This window comes from Haliotis asinina, chromosome 10, assembly GCF_037392515.1.
Source record: "Haliotis asinina isolate JCU_RB_2024 chromosome 10, JCU_Hal_asi_v2, whole genome shotgun sequence".
Classification (NCBI taxonomy): Eukaryota; Metazoa; Mollusca; class Gastropoda; order Lepetellida; family Haliotidae; genus Haliotis; species Haliotis asinina.
Genome location: NC_090289.1, coordinates 6,883,615 through 6,900,497, shown reverse-complemented (window position 1 = coordinate 6,900,497; position 16,883 = coordinate 6,883,615). Strand labels below are relative to the sequence as shown.

Here is a 16,883-nt window from a genome sequence, read left to right as displayed (position 1 = left end):
TTTGAAGTAGACAAGTCTGGTTTTATGCCGTTAGTTCCGGGCGCAAGGCAAAGATACAACATATTGCATCTTCCAAGTCTTTTGGTATAAGAGACTGGAACGAACCGCTGACACATCCTCTGCTAGAAAAAGACACCCCACAACAGAATTACATTCAAGCAGTCGTATTGGAATTTCGTCAAAGAACTAAACGTGTGACAGTAGTCAGTAATAGTCTTTAAACGTGCATCGTTATGTTTTCTAAAACGTGTATTACCAAACGATCAACATGATAATATTGTTTAATTCCTCAACAGCGTAAATAGGGTAAAGGTAAATGTTAAAATTGTTGGCATGCTGACTCGTTACTGGTAAAAGAGCCGACCCCCAACTGTTGACAAATGAGTCATATTGTCCGTAACATCCAATATTCACGACATGTTATTAATCACAAGTGCAGCAGTTACAGTTCATTTAGACCACCACGTCATTTTTACCTTGTAACTACCAACATAATTTGTTGTACACACCCTCAAACAAATAAACCCAATGAAGCCCATGCAAGTTTAGAGTGTGTGTCAATATCCAGAGTTTCTGGCTGAAAATGAAGTAAGTCTCTGGGCCCCTTTTTATTGGATTTCATTTTAATGTTGAAACTATTTTCTGTAAAACACGTTTATTTTAAAGACTAGCTGTTATACCAGTGCTTGACAAGCATTGTTACTAAGGTGGCATAATCCCCCGCCGCACATTATCAAATCAAACAAAAGAAATGAAAGTGAAAGTCGTAGTTTACGATGAAGTAAAATATCAACAAAAGCATTACTCTCAAACCCTCGATATCTTGCACTGTAGTTGTTCAAACACAAATTTATTTTCAAAAGTCACTTAGACCTCGCCCAGCGTATGAAACTCCTAAAAGACACAGTCGCCGTGACCTTGAAATTTAACTGAAGGTCACCTGCACTTTCCCAAGATAAAGCTAGGTGTCGAATATGAACAAAATCCAGTGAACGGTTCTTGAGATATCTCGCTGATAAGGTAAAACGCTAAAGTCCCCTTGTGACCTTGAGATGAAAGTCAAGGTCACCAAACCTAAGTGAGACCTTTCTTTTACTGTAATAAACCCAGATACCAAATATGAAAAGAACCTAGTCAACGGTTCCAATTCGTATGTACGGATGACCCTGAAAATTAACTGAAGGTCACCAAAATTGACTGGGCCCTGCACCTTCCCTGGAAAAAACTTGGTGTTGAATATGAAAATACAGTGAACGGTAGTTGAGATATCTCGCTGACAAGCTTAACATGCAGTTTACCATGCTGAAATCTTCAAAGTGTTTCCGTGACCTTGAAATTCAACAGAAGGTCACCAAAATTGACTGGGTTCTGTACCTTCCCTAGATAAAGCTTGGTGTTGAATATGAAGAAAAACAGTGAACGGTTCTTGAGATATCTTGCTGACATGGTAAAACGCTAAAGTCCCCTTGTGACCTTGAGATGAAGGTCAAGGTTCAGCTTGGTTCCAATCAGATACAACCAAATCCATTTCCTCACCTGCCAAGAACACGACTTATCGTTTACTGTGACTGAAACAAATACATGTAGTAGCAGAAAATCAGTTTCAGTATATTTTTAGGCAATTGTTCAAAGCTGATGTCCTCAAAACACACACATACACACACACACATATCAAATAAACAAAATAACAAACAAACAAAACAAAAACAGAAAAGGATTTGGTAAAAAAATATATTTAATGGCCATGATCTGTCTACATTTTCCACTCTGATATAAAAAATATGATTTGTTCAATATGTGCAGTTTTCTGTTCACACAGCAGTATTCAAATCCAAACAATTTACCTTTTTTCAATGTACTTGCTTCATAAGTAACAATATATTTTTGACACTGAATTGTGTAACAACTCATAGGACTAATGAAGAAAACGATGATTGATAACATACAGAGTCACCTAAAGCAGGTAATGTTGATACAACTGTTTATCTGTTTATACACACTCAATCCATGAGCAAACATTTATGACAGTGGAACTATACTGCTAGTTGTAACTGTCTCGATCACTAAACACACACCTTGAAAAGTAATATAATAATATGCACGTTCCTGGAAAACATTCAATGTTCATCTTGGGAGAGAGATATTCTTTACAAAGGAGTTTAAACATGACATAACACTATCAAACATGCTAATGCTTGTGGAAAGATTAAATTAACTAAACACAAAGTATTTCCTTGTATCGCATATCTACCATAAAAACAGACAGGATAACTTTTATTTATTAAGAGTATTTTGTTCACAGGGGTTTTCTTGAACATTCTGAGGACTTAACACAGAATCAACCTGAAACTAATTTGATGCGTACAATTTGGCTCTGTGCACACTGAACAGGAAAACAACACACTAATACAGCGTAAGTGCAATAAACTGACCACAAAAGTACCAGTAGTAACTGGAGTTAAGATGAAGTTATATGTCATTATTTAAATGATAATCACCCTCCTCACATGCTAATATCAACAGAGAGAACATTTGAAAAACAGAATGGAAATATCTGAATGTATAACTTCAGGGAACAGAAGACTCACTGCACCAACAGGACTTTTCAACACTTAACAGGAAGCAACTGATACTCTTCTCTAAAAGTTAGAGCATCAAGTGTGTTCCTATGACTATAGTTATTCTGGCACGACCAGTCCTTATTGTTTGTTAACATGTTTTGGGCAGTATATAAGATAGTAACAGGAACTGTGCAACAAAAGAACAAAACAACTTCCAACGTACCCAAAGACTTTACAACAATGTAAAAGGGATGGTGAGATGCTAGATATGTATGACCTAAGTTTGATCTTCAGTTGGTACAATCAGTCTAGCACCCTGATCAACTTTACAAGGTTGCTTGGGTGTTTGTCAAAGTTTAGCTCCAAGATAATATACAAAAGGACCACAGACCATTAGGATGATCAGGCCAACTGAGCCTTTGTGCATGATTTTGTAGTTTTACACAACATGTACAAAAACATTGTCATCAGACTTTGGGGACTGAGGATCCTGTCTCTTGTACTTGAGGAATTTTTCACCCTCCATTAGACCTTAATCATTAAGTAGTGTCTTGATAAAACGAATTCTCCAAAATTAAAAGTGACCATTTGAAGAAAGTTTTGTTTATTGTATGCCAGCTTCAGTATATCATGGCAACCTCTCAGACAAAGCCACGAAGTTCAAGTGTCAAGTCAATAATCTTACAACAAGCAATAAATAAGGTACTGGGGGGTCTATTCTATTAATTTCTAGCCCTTGTCCCCAAGAAATGGATTTGTTACAGTTAATATACAACTGTCCTGATGCCTCTAATATATTGCAGTTAAACCCGAAACAGTTGGCTACAACTACACCTGTATATCAGTCCAGCCTCATTGATACACAGGAGTGAGTGAGTGAGTTAATATTTAACGTCACATCGGCAATATGATACACAGGAGTTGACTCAGAAATATGTACATATGTTTAGAGTGAATAAAACACATGATCTCATTAATCACAATCGCTGTTTCACAATAATAATTATGTATATCTGAAGTATCTTCCCATGACAAGATTGTCCATCAGCCAATATCAAGCTAAGCATGGAAACTTCACCTTGGCACAAACTGGTGGACATGCTTACCTTGGAAAGAAAGGTGTTCAGGGCCACTCCAAATTGTTCAGCCTTCCCATCAAAGAAACAAAACCATTCTAAAAAATAGCATCCTCACAATTGATGATCCACTAAACACAGAATGAATGATGACATTTCTGTTTTCAGGTGAAAAATGATATTTTGGCACAAGTGTAGCATATAAAAAGACCATTAACCGCACTCCCTTACTAGCAAATCCATATTGGTTGCATACTTCCATTTACAAGTCACAAACGTCATATAAAAACATTAAAAGAAATATTTTTTATGATCTTTTCGCTGGCGTAAGATACAGATTGTCAAAACAACATGAGGCGTATCCTGTTGAAATCAAGCAATACATGTACTTGATGCAACAGAAACTGACTCACTGACTTCTAACTGTAAATTATTTCTTCTCCAGATACATCATTAGATACTACAACTTCACTCTTTTCAGCCCCTGTAACACTGAACACAAAACATGCCACTCCAGTGGGGAAGATCAGGTAAAGGAGATAGCTTATAGGGACTATTTATAATTTATAGATACTTTGAGGTGTAGCAGTGGGTGTGTGACGATTGGTTATTTTGTTTGCATTTGCTTTTCAACTGCTACATTTATAGGTCCAAGAGAGAACGTAAAACGACTGATAAACATATGGCGAGCATATCCATCCTGACAAGCATATTTTGGCGTAACATACAGATTGTCAAAACAACATGAGGCGTATCCTGCAGAAATCAAGCAATACAAGCACTTGATGCAACAGAAACTGACTTCTAACTGTAACACATGGCGAGCATATCCAGGCAGACAAGCATATTTTGGATCAGGTGTAATGGGACTGAAGACTGAGGGAATTTGCAATATACAGTATGAGGATGCATATACACATCATAATAAATATTCTAATTTATACACATAAAGTTGAACTTGATGATGCATGATACTTACAATGAACATGCTGAAACATGCTGTAATATTATTGCTGAAGCCCATAACTGTCGGGGATGATTCCAAAAAGGATTGCAATAATGTATTTGTTGAAAACACATCAAATCTTCCAGATACTACCCTGAGATATTCATATCAGTCACTTTAATGTATTTTGGGGCTATGAAAATACTTCCATACAAATATCACAAGTAACACTTCATGATACCTGTGAAAGCTTTTTTTCACCTGACTGTGGGACACAAACAACTATAACTAAATAGGGCCACAACTGTCAGCCCAATGTACCAATTAGTGAGTTATCCATTTCAAACATTAAGATGAAACAAACTGTGGTCACAACTACATCAAGGTAATGAACACAAAAGTCATTTACTGGCAAGATCAGTCAGCTGAGGCCTTATTCTTCACCCAATGGTGGTGGACAACAAGCACCATACCGGTACATATATTCGCAAAGTAGCCTGTCTCTCACATAAAGCTGAGATGAAAATATGGTGATGCTGATGACTCTTTTCATGAAAGTGAAAGAAAACAAATTGACCTTTAAGGACATTTTCCTGTTTGTTTTTTTCCCGCATAAGATAAATGAGTGAGTGAGTGAGTTTGGTTTTACGCCGCTTTTAGCAATATTCCAGCAATATCACGGCGGGGGACACCAGAAAATGGGCCTCACACATTTTACCCATGTGGGGAATCGAACCCGGGTCTTCGGCGTGACGAGCGAAAGCTTTAACCACTAGGCTACCCCACCGCCCCCTTAAGATAAATAATCATCCATCAGAAACATTCAGAAGAAAGTAAGAGGCCAATGAATCATCTAGGATCTAGGACAGAAGCAGTGGCAAAGTCAGTGGCAATTCACAGGCCTATTTTTCTTTCATTCTCATTGCATCAAATTAAATGTGAAAAGAAGTGACTTGTTCTTATCTTGTTTGTGTCACATTAAAAATAATTACACATAGTGATTTCATTTAATACCCATTTATCCCATTTACCCATTTATCTTGATGTTTGCTGGAGACCTTGGGTCAAGTATCAGGTTCTGAAAACAACCAGTTAAACCCCTGCAAACCAGAACAATGGAGAATATGACTACATAAGGTACACTTGTTAAGATACGACACAGAACAGAACTCAGTGTAACATAGTATCATGATAAGTGCCTGAATAATTGCACTCAAAATGATCGATCATGCTGTTTGATACAAAAAATATCCCACTCTCCTAATGTTGGCAATCGTTATGGAGTGCTGAGACGGAAGTCTGTCTCTGATTCATTGTCGGAGATATCATCTGATGGAGGTGAGAAGTAATCCACTGAATCATGGTCCAACAGTTCTGAGTCAGATATGTGAGAATCCCCTTCCACAAACTTGGCAAATCTGGAACAGAATCAACAAGTATTCATTTTATGTCTCCTTGGCATGCAGATGTTTTGTTCTACCACTACTGTTTCCAATACTTTACAACACCAGTGAGGCTTCTCTTAATCTTGGGGTGTTACCAAACCTGAGTTTGACAAAAAATTATATTTGTAAACTTATCCTACCTCACGTTGTGCAGCTCTCCTCTTGTATTCGACCATATGTGGAACTTGCTATTGCTAAGTAGAACAAAAGTTGTTGGCTTCTGAAAGCCCGACCTCTGTCCTCTCTCTCGCTATAGACAACTGTCAAACATCCTTCATCTCGTGCAGCATGCTCAAACTTCACGTGAAAACCCACAGCTGCCATTCTCTTACTTGTTGCCTGACAGTGAGGATGTGCTTTTGTATCCAATTTCGACATGGTAAAATCTTTGAAGAAACGGAAACAATATGATGGATGTAATTTGAACTTTTCATCAGCCAATCCGCATTCTTTGTGTACTGACTGGGTCGCTGTGATTGGGACTGTAGGTGTACGTATTGCTAACAGCTGAGTGATGATGCCTTTGCAGAATATGGAAGAGTTGCAGCTCGTCATCTTACTGATCGTAATCGGCGGAAAGCGGATGATGGAAGCTCTTCATCTAAGAAGCCGAAAGTTGACCATCGCAAGAAATTAACAGCTAGATGTTCGTAAACTCCAGCAGCGGATGAAGAATTTTCAGCTGAAGCTTCAGACTCTTACTTGAGTGAGAATTTGCATTAATTATTACAGCCATCATCATGAACTATTCCAGCGGATGATCCATCACCATCAAGAGTGGGTGTGTTATCTTCTACAAGTTCTTCAGATCACTCTACATCAGTCCCGGCACAGTCTCATCTCTCCTCCGTGATTGGTGCTTATAAAACTGGACCGGCGATTATGGTAGTTGAATCATTGCCAAATTCGTCTACAGTACTGCCTGGCGATCTTAGATCACATTTATCACTTCATGGAACTGTGGAGGCATGGAGATCTTTGCGTGTATTAAGTGCACCACTCCCTACTTGTGATGACGTCACACTGGATCTCGTCAATTTTAACCCACACAAGTTCTCAAGTTCGGGTGTCACTTAACTGGCATTCGGCAAATACTACCAGTGCGCCACACACCCTGGGTTCGGTGCATGTGTTCGATACAACGCATAGACCTGTTTCCAGTTTAACGTATTCCTTGAGTTCGGCGCTTACCCCTAGTGCAGCGGTTCTATTTGGTGTTCCAGTTCCCGGATTGGTCTCCGCTTCTGTGGATTCAATATGTATCTTTAAGTGGACACTCTTCACACATTGTGACTTTGGTGTTTTCGTCAGTGCCATTGATGAGTTCTACGATCACATCTCAACCGACTCCTACTGTGGTTCGCCTATGCATCCTATCATCCCGGTCTCTTGGTCACCTTCAGTGGATACCTCAGTGGCTCAACCTGTCGGCTGCGCACATACATGGCTTTCCATTGTTGGTTATTTCACCACAGGTGGATGATGACATTTCTTTGCTTGGATTCTTCTGAAGATACTGGATGTCTTCCTGCCCATATTAACAGCACCAGTGAACTGTTGTCTGTCTTCCGGAGTGTTCCCAGATAATCTTAAACAGGCCGTAATCCATCCACTCTTGAAAAAGCCTAGCCTTGACCCTGAGAAGCTAAAAAACTACAGGCCAGTGTCAAACATCACATTCATTTGCAAGGTTATTGAACGAGCAGTGAACATAAGGCTCAAGTGTCACCTCGACTCCAATGCTTTACTAAATGAATTCCAGTCGGCTTACAGAGTGAACCACAGTACAGAGACAGCAGTCCTCAGTGTGGTTGATGCCCTCAGATTTGGCATTGACAAAGGTCAACTTGGAGCCCTGGTCCTCCTAGATTTGTCAGTGGCTTTTGATACTGTTGATCATGACATGTTGCTTGAAGTGCTTGCCCATGAAATAAGGCTAAGAGGTAGAGCTTTAAGCCTGTTTTCATCTTATCTATCCGGTAGATACCAGTCAGTTGCCATCGATAATCACAAGTCAAGCCCAGTATCCCTATCCTGTGGTGTTCCACAAGGGTCGGTTTTGGGACCAGTACTTTTTATTCTCTACACCAACAGCATTTATTGGGTGGTACAACATCATGATGTCAATTAACACTCCTATGCTGACAACACCCAAATGTTCCAGACTTTTAAAAATGATATTACATCATCTGCTCTTAATAACATCACAGCCATAGTTGGATGATGAACAGGATGCTCAAATTGAATGCTGAAAAAACAGAGGCCATTCTTCTTGGCACGAAACAACAACTCGAATGTGTAGAAGAGACTAGCTTGTCGATCTGCTATTCAGAGATCGATTTCATGCCATGCGTCCAAAGCCTGGGCATTGTGATTGACTCAAATCTGACTATGGAAGATCATGTGAACAATCTATGCAGGTCTGTCTACTTCTATCTTCGATCCATCGGTCAAATTCGGAACAGTCTCACTGTTGATATCAAAATCTTCATTGAAGAAACTCCAACTGATACAGAACACCGCCAGCAGGATTGTGACACTTGTTTCAAGGATGAGCCACATCAGTCCATTTCTGAAGGCCCTACACTGGCTTCCTATAGAAGCCAGGATCAAGCATATGATTCTCTGCTTGATGTTCAGGTGCCGTGAGGGCACAGCTCCTCCATACCTTAATAAACTGCTGTGTGAACATCGGCCAGCAAGAAATCGGTGCTCTGGGAGCCTACAACTTCTGAAAGTCCCACCTTACAGACTGAAAAGAGATGGACTTAGGGCTTCTAGAACTGCTGAAACACTGCTTTGGAATGACCTTCCCTTAGAACTGAGAGCAATGAAATTATTTGGCTATTTTAAATTGCAGCTGAAAACTCATCTATTCACCATCTACTATGCATCTAACTGGTTCAAGCAATCTTCGATCAACTGGCTCAATTCCTGGCATACATGACAGCTTTGAGATGGAGGGGTCCCTTGAATTTGTTGTTGTGGGAAGACAGATTCAAAACTGACTTGTTTAGACAACCGTGGTCTGGGAGATGGTTGTTCTCTGGTGCAATTACAGAAGTGGCAGACAAGGTTTGGAGAGATGCTCACATGCAAGTATCAGTGGAATTATTATGTGTTCAGCGTATGCAGGTGGACGATTCACTAAAACGACCTCGGCCTTCTCGTTACACCCCGATGAACCCCGATCTGCACTCTGGTTCATCTGAGCCCTTTTGTAGAAGCGGTTCAAGAGGTTGTGGAGGTAAGCAATGACGTTCTTCCACAGAGCAGTCAGCTGTCAAGTCCACATCCTAGGGGTTTCACAAGGAGGATAGACAATGACTCGAAGGTAATAGTATCAGACTTAGTGCTTCCAGTTCCATCAGATCCTGTTTGCTTATCACCAGTTGAGGGACGTCTTGGCGTCTATGCCCCGAATTGGACAATCTTGGACCAGTACATTCAAGACATCTTAGCCTTGAGATTTCCTCTTCCAGTGATAGGCAATCCTCTGCTTACTTGTTCAGCTGTACTTCAAACTTATCCCATTCAGCAGATGAAGGTCCTGCGCTCTACTAGAGCGTCGCTTCTGGAGAAACTGGCCATACAGTCTCTGGGTCCGTCTCCACTCAAAGAGGGGTTTTATTCGCCGATTTTCTTTGTACCCAAGAAGGACTCAGACAGGCTCAGACTCAGTTTCAACATGAAACTGTTCAACAAACTCTACCTTCCACCTCCACCACACTTTCGAATGATTTCTGTAGCCATCCTTCAGTCAATGATCAAGCCCAGAGATTTTGTGATCAGTTTCGATCTGCAGGATGCGTACCTGCAAATTCCAATCTTGCCAGACCACCGGAAGTTTCTTTGGTTTGTCTTCGACGGGATTCATTATCAGTGGAGAGTCCTTCCATTGGGAATTTCCTTGGCCCCATGGCTATTTATACAGGTAACTAAACCCATAGTCAGATTCCTTCATCGCAGGGGGATTGTGCTCGAGGCACACATAGACGATTGCATTCAAGCTCAGAGTGACTGGTCACTACTTATTCACCATATGGAATTCACCATGCGGTTACTTCACCAGTTGGGATGGTTTGTGAAACATCAGCAGTCGGAACTGGTCCCATCTCAATGGCTATAATTCATCGGAACAGTTTTTGACACGAAAGCCAATAAACTATTTGTTCTAAGAGACTGATTTCTCAAGATGCTTCAGTTCATTCCCCTTGCCTTGAACCAACCAAGATCCCTTCGTTGATTGCAGGAACCATTAGGACTTCTGTCATCTGCACAAGCACTGACACTTTGAGGACAGCTTCAGTTGTGTCCGCTTCAACTGTTCTTGGCACCACATATCAGAGAAGGGGCTGCAGAGAAATGCATTTCACTGCTGATGGAGTTGTATCCTTGTCTCCTTTGGTGGAGTTGAACGTTTGCAGCGGCATTTGTTTAGAGCTGTTCGCTCCAGTGCACAATCTCTACGTGGATGCTTCAGGTCTGGGTTGGGGAGCACAAGTGTCGGGTGTGTGGTCCCTCCGAGATTAAGCAATTCATATCAACATTTTGGGGCTGAAGGCAGTCATTCTGGCCATCTCACATTTGCGGAACATTCTACGTTCAACGTCTCTGATGATTCATTTGGACAACGTAGCAGTCGCGTGGTACATCAATCAGATGGGATAAACAGGGTCATCTCAACTGCTCAAATGGACTCAGCAGTTATGCGATCAAGTAGACTCTCTCAAGATTACAGTGCATGCCAATCACATTCCAGGAGTGAAGAATGTCATCACACACTCACTATCTCAGTCAGTTCATCCGTCCCCAACAGAATGGAAACTACATACAGAAGTGTTCCAATAGCAATAGTTTCACTGGTGGTGGTTGCAATAATTTTCGTACATCCACACTATTTTGAAAGACGGTAATAGAGGTATTTCCCCCACATTTTCCAAATCACTCCTCTTTTTTTCGTGAGGGGGAGAGAAATCCCCTCAAGATTTTCAGTTCTAGAACAGACACTGCTCGAGCGTTGTTTCTGGCGTTCAGAGACAGTCCTCACCTAACACTATCTACAGGATCTATCGGTGGTGGATGTTGAGAGACTTGAGCCCTTTGTCTTGGCACAGCAAGTTTCTTCCTCCAAGAATCGCAGATAAGCGTTTGTTCGCAAGATCGAATAGCTATACATTTAATAAAAGATGTCAATGTTATCTACGTCTTAAGTACTATTTCAACAGGCAAGATCAACTCACCTAGGGAACTAGGGCATGGACATACCATCATGCAGGAGTATGACAGACTGTGGGCTAGTCTGGTATTACATGCTGAGATCAACATTCCACTTGCTCACCTCTACTCTCTGAGGCTGGGGTTTCCTGACAAATCTGCAGGGCGGTGGGGATTACTTGCCAAACTACGTCCAATTGCTTGTCAAAAGAAAGCTTGGCAGAAAAACACAGGTACTCGGGAGCGCCCACTCAATGGAGTTCTGTGCTGTGTAGAGTTAGTATCAAAGGACGGATACTTTTCTTGGCCTAATTGTGACATGCATACTCCTCTTGATGTGAGTTGTCAGGGTAATATGTGGCTCTCCTGCCAATTGTGGGATACTGTAAAACCTGAGATAGGATAAGTTTGAAAATTTGTAAATTTTACGATAAATTGTATGCAGTCGTGCACCATTTATCCGAACACTTGTGTTTTTATTGAAAGTGTCCGGATAAGTGAATTTTAAGACATCTGAACCACGGACCAAATGTACAAAGAAACATACAAAGAAACAAACATAGTACATAATCTTTATTGATTACACATAAACAAATATCACAGCATATATAAAATGTCTCTTGCCTGTTCATGCAGTTATGCTCGCTTGAAGAAATATGTCATAGCTTTTTGCAATGGTTGTGCAGAAAAGCGAGAGAACTTTTCCCAGTCAGTTCGTCACTGTCAACATTCACAAGATCATCAGCAGTAACAGTCACATTTGCAACTTGTACATAGGATTGTAGTGCATCGCGAAGTTCCAACAAGGCCATGTCTTCTTGCGGGTCCTCATTTGATTGGATAATATCCACATGACGAAAGCAGTTAGCAATTATCTTTTCCCTCACAGCTGTCCAGGCTTGCTTCATCATCCGGACTAATTAATTATAGTGACCCACAAATTGACACACCTCAAAATTAACACAGTGTCACCTTGCTACTTAGAGGTAATTAATCTCCTCACTCTTCAAAGACTACCAACTTCTTTCATGTTACGACACGAGAGGCCCTCAGTGATCGTGTGTGTAAACATACAGGTGTTTAGCCATCCAGATATACGAGACAAAAAATGCACATAATTTAGTGTTTTGTAAGTGAAAATGACCATACGGTTATGGAAAACAGATTTCTGGATAGGTGAGTAATTTTACAACATCGTGAATTCATCTTAAGGAATTTTCATTCGGAAGGTGAGTTTTCCGGATATCTGAGGTTCAGATAAACGGGTCATGACTGTATTTGTACACTTATCCTATCCTTATTCCCACCTGACATGTCCTCACTGTTAGGCCACAAGTAAAAGAATGACAGCTGTGGGTTGTCACGTGAGGCTTGAGCATGCTGCACGAGATGAAGGATGTTTCACAGGTGTCGATAGCAAGAGAGAGGGCAGAGGTCGGGCGATCAGAGCCCAACAACTTTCGTTCTACTTAGCAAAAGCATGTTCCACATATGGTCGAATACAAGAAGAGAACTGCATAAAGTGAGATAGGATAAGTATATAAATATACAATTTATTGTAAAATTTACAAGTTTCTCTGATTTATTTTTATTCTTCGGGTGCAGACTTGCAGCTTCAATGAGTTTATATTTTAACTCTGTGTTTAATTGATTGTGGTTTCAAGTTTCTTATCAGTTAACAAAACTGAAACTACTTCAACTTATTTTCACTGCATACAAACCATACATTCATTTGAGAACAGACTTCAAATGAGACAATTCAAGGAGAGAAATGGTATGTTGCGATAGACTACTGCCATCACAATAGTTGTTTCCCCATTGATAGTCATCCGTGCTATCAAGACCTTTAGACATCTAAATCGCTAAGACTTCACACGCCAGTCATGAGGAGCTGATTCCACTTGAATCATATATTACAAGGAACACACGTCCTGGACTATATTCATGAATCAGCACTGACACCATGGTTACCTGGATGGGTTTTTCAAGCGACTGATGACTCTCCAAGAATCACATTCAGGGCTCTGACAGAAGGACCGCAGTTCCTCCAGGGCCTTCTCTGTTTCCACCTGTCCCTGCATAATAAACTCTTCCTCTGTAAGCAGACGAATCTTTGGCCGGAAGAACCTGTACCTTTAAAACAAACATCACATGTCAAGGAATTGGATCACGTTAGATTGTATGGTAACAGTACGAACATGCTGAACTAACTTAATCAAAAGAAACCAATGTTTGCACATGAATGTACAGACTGCAATTCTGTCATTCTTAATTGACCAAATACAATGACGCTATTTATGACCACAACAAATTATTTGATTTGCCAAAACTAGAAAGCCCATATGGAATTGACAGTCTAGTGATCTTGGAGCTGGTCTAATAATCTCAGAAACTGAAAAATCCCAGACTGTAGCAAGAGCAGGGTCAACAGGTTCTAATCAAAAAGATGTGTAGTCTTGTAGTCAACCATATCACAAAACATGCACGAATATGTCTTTACATGTGGATTAAGTTGTCATTGTGCTGTCCTGGTTTATACGTGATACTATTTATATTTATTGCTCTGCTTTGTAATGATATTCGAGGAATAATGGATAACATGTATCACACAATGTTCAACAACAGTTACAGAAGTGTTCACTGTACACAACTTTCTTGTAACAGAACAACTAAACATTGAACACATCACTCATTGTTTCTGAACGGTCCAAAACATGCACATAACATAAACAAATAAAAAAATACATGAGAACATGTTTCTTTGTCAAATAAAGACTTACATCTACCCATTGGTCATTGTTTGTTGTTTAACATTACTCACAGCATTATTCCCTCTAAGTAAATGACAGCAGTCTGTAAATAATCAGGTCTGGACTGAACAATCAAAGGACTTACACTATAAGCATTAACTCATGAAAATGGGACATGATGACCTGAATCACCCAAGTCAGTGAGTCTGACCAGCTAATCCCATTAAGCCTACAAAACTGTTGTGGTTTCAGTTACACAAATGACTCTGGTGCTGACCCTACTGTTTTTAAGCAGTATGAATACAATAAGATTTCAGATAACATTGCTTTTCTTTTCACCAATGGACATTAAATATTCTGAAAATGAAAGCTGACACGATGGCTGCAAGCTTGATTGAAGAAACAATTACACATTAATAAATGTTTTATGAGTTCAGACTTTGCTTTTAAGCAACGGTAAAAAGAAGAAATCCTATCTACCTACCGTCAGATTTTAAAGGTGTAATCGGAACCACAACATTTCTTTTTTTGTGTTATCCTTCTCTTACAACAAGGATTTATTGCCTGATAACACACGAGTCACTGATAAAAACTCAGACAGTCATCTGAAAGGTACAGTCGAACCCCGTTTACTCAGACCCCACATATCCGGAATTCCCGCCTTCCGGATGGTTTTTATGTAAAACAAAACTTGCGACTATTAATTGTACTTGCTTAACCAAGGTGATTCTGGACCCGGACAGCAAATTTTCAAACCATTCCAATTGATTTCCACTAAAAGAGATCTGTGCAACGTGCATGTGTATGTGTCACGTCAATACCGTTTACAGCATGACTATGTGATTTCATTCTTAATCTATCAGAAGGCATTTGGTGTGAGTTGCTTAATTAGCCACCAAAACACTAGTGACGTGTGTCACTTGGCTTGTTCATTAGGATTTGGCGCATGTGAGAACATCTCATCAGTAACGAAAACACATACTACGGATTAAGGTAAACTACACTATAATTGTACTGTATACAACACTTACAAATTGACCACTGCTATCTTTCGCGATGCAAGTTAAAAATAGCTTGCCACATGATCTAAGACATGTGATCCCGTCTGGAAGTTTACTTTCTGCAGACAGTACAAGTTCGACGCAATGTCATTTGTTTACAGGGCATTTAAAATTAAAAAAAAAAGAATATGCAGTTGGCAAAATAGATATGTATTCTCGGTACACATATATCTTAAGATGATTCACTATTACTATTGACTGTTGACTTATTGATATACATACATGAAATTGTTTGCTTTCACTTTATTTGCACGTTTTACTTGCTTGATCCAGTCAATTGGATGTCTCGCTATCCAGACGATTTTCGAGTGAAACCAAAACGTCCGGATAAACAGGGTTCGACTGTAATTGTATGATGCAGCTGGAGAACCTACCTGAAGGATGTGAATTTTGTGACAACCCTCCTCGGGAAGTTATACACAGAGAGCACAATAATGATGATTGCAATAGAAGCTTCTGGAATCTGTGTTCCAATGTAAATAAACAACAGTCCTACAAGTTGCAGCGTCCATCTCACTAAGTTGAGAGTTCTTTGATCTTTGACAGGGCCATATCTGTACACAACTGCAAAGCTTAAGAGCCCTGTGACTAAGATGTAACCTAGTGCAAGATGCCAGTGATTCTGAAGAATTTCATTGAACTTGTGGGTCACTGTTTGAAGGATGAACATGGATGCTGAGCCACTCACAAGCATGAATGCATACCCAATGGTCTTCAATCGCTGAAACAAGTACAAAATATGTCCACTGAATTCTTCAACATGTTCAAGTAGTTCTAAAGACATTAAGAAATACTTTTGCAAAATCACAAATTGACCGGAATTGAGATGCCATGAAGAAAACTGAAACTATATGAACTCATCACCTATTCATAATTTCTTCATTATGGTAATTTTGGTTTGTGCACAAGCACTTAAGCAAAAAAAATATCAAACATATAAATCCAGATACATAATATGAAAAAAATTCAGTAAACTTCCTAGCTTTCTAGAGTGGCAAGGTTGATTATATCAGAACTGGGTCTGTACCCTGTACTACTTTGACAGGCAGCTCTGTACCCGCATGACTCTAATCCCATATGGACAGTTCTAAGTAGACTACCAATCATGTATGGACAGTGCTGTGTGAACTACAATCCTGTATGGACAGTGCAAAGTAGACTACAATCCTGTATGGACAGTACTATGTGGACTACAAAAGTACAATCCCATATGGACAATGCTATGTTACACTACAATCCTGTATGGACAGTACTATGTGGACTACAAAAGTACAATCCCATATGGACAGTGCTATGTACACTACAATCCTGTATGGACAGTACTATGTGGACTACAAAAGTACAATCCCATATGGAAAATGCTATGTACACTACAATCCTGTATGGACAGTACTATGTGGACTACATAAGTACAATCCCATATTGACAGTGCTATGTACACTACAATCCTGTATGGACAGTACTATGTGGACTACAAAAGTACAATCCCATATGGACAGTGCTATGTACACTACAATCCTGTATGGACAGTACTGTGTGGACTACAAAAGTACAATCCCATATGGACAGTGCAATGTACACTACAATCCTGTATGGACAGTACTATGTGGACTACAAAAGTACAATCCCATATGGACAGTGCTATGTACACTACAATCCTGTATGGACAGTACTATGTGGACTACAAAAGTACAATCCCATATGGAAAATGCTATGTTACACTACAATCCTGTATGGACAGTACTATGTGGACTACAAAAGTACAATCCCATATGGACAATGCTATGTTACACTACAATCCTGTATGGACAGTACTATGTGGACTAC

The 16,883-nt window shown here is 39.9% G+C and overlaps 1 protein-coding gene across 1 annotated transcript in view; it reads right to left on the bottom strand.

Moving 5' to 3' along the window:
* Nucleotides 1-1,717: 1,717 nt before the first annotated feature.
* Nucleotides 1,718-16,883, bottom strand: part of LOC137297991 (nuclear envelope integral membrane protein 1-like) — a 34,661-nt gene continuing 19,495 nt past the window's right edge. The window contains exons 6-8 of the mRNA XM_067830007.1: nucleotides 15,431-15,777; nucleotides 13,217-13,378; nucleotides 1,718-6,001 (exon numbers count right to left, since the gene is read on the bottom strand). Coding sequence (XP_067686108.1) covers nucleotides 5,860-6,001; nucleotides 13,217-13,378; nucleotides 15,431-15,777 — 651 coding nt within the window. The 3' untranslated portion in view covers nucleotides 1,718-5,859. The remainder of the gene's footprint in view (nucleotides 6,002-13,216; nucleotides 13,379-15,430; nucleotides 15,778-16,883) is intronic.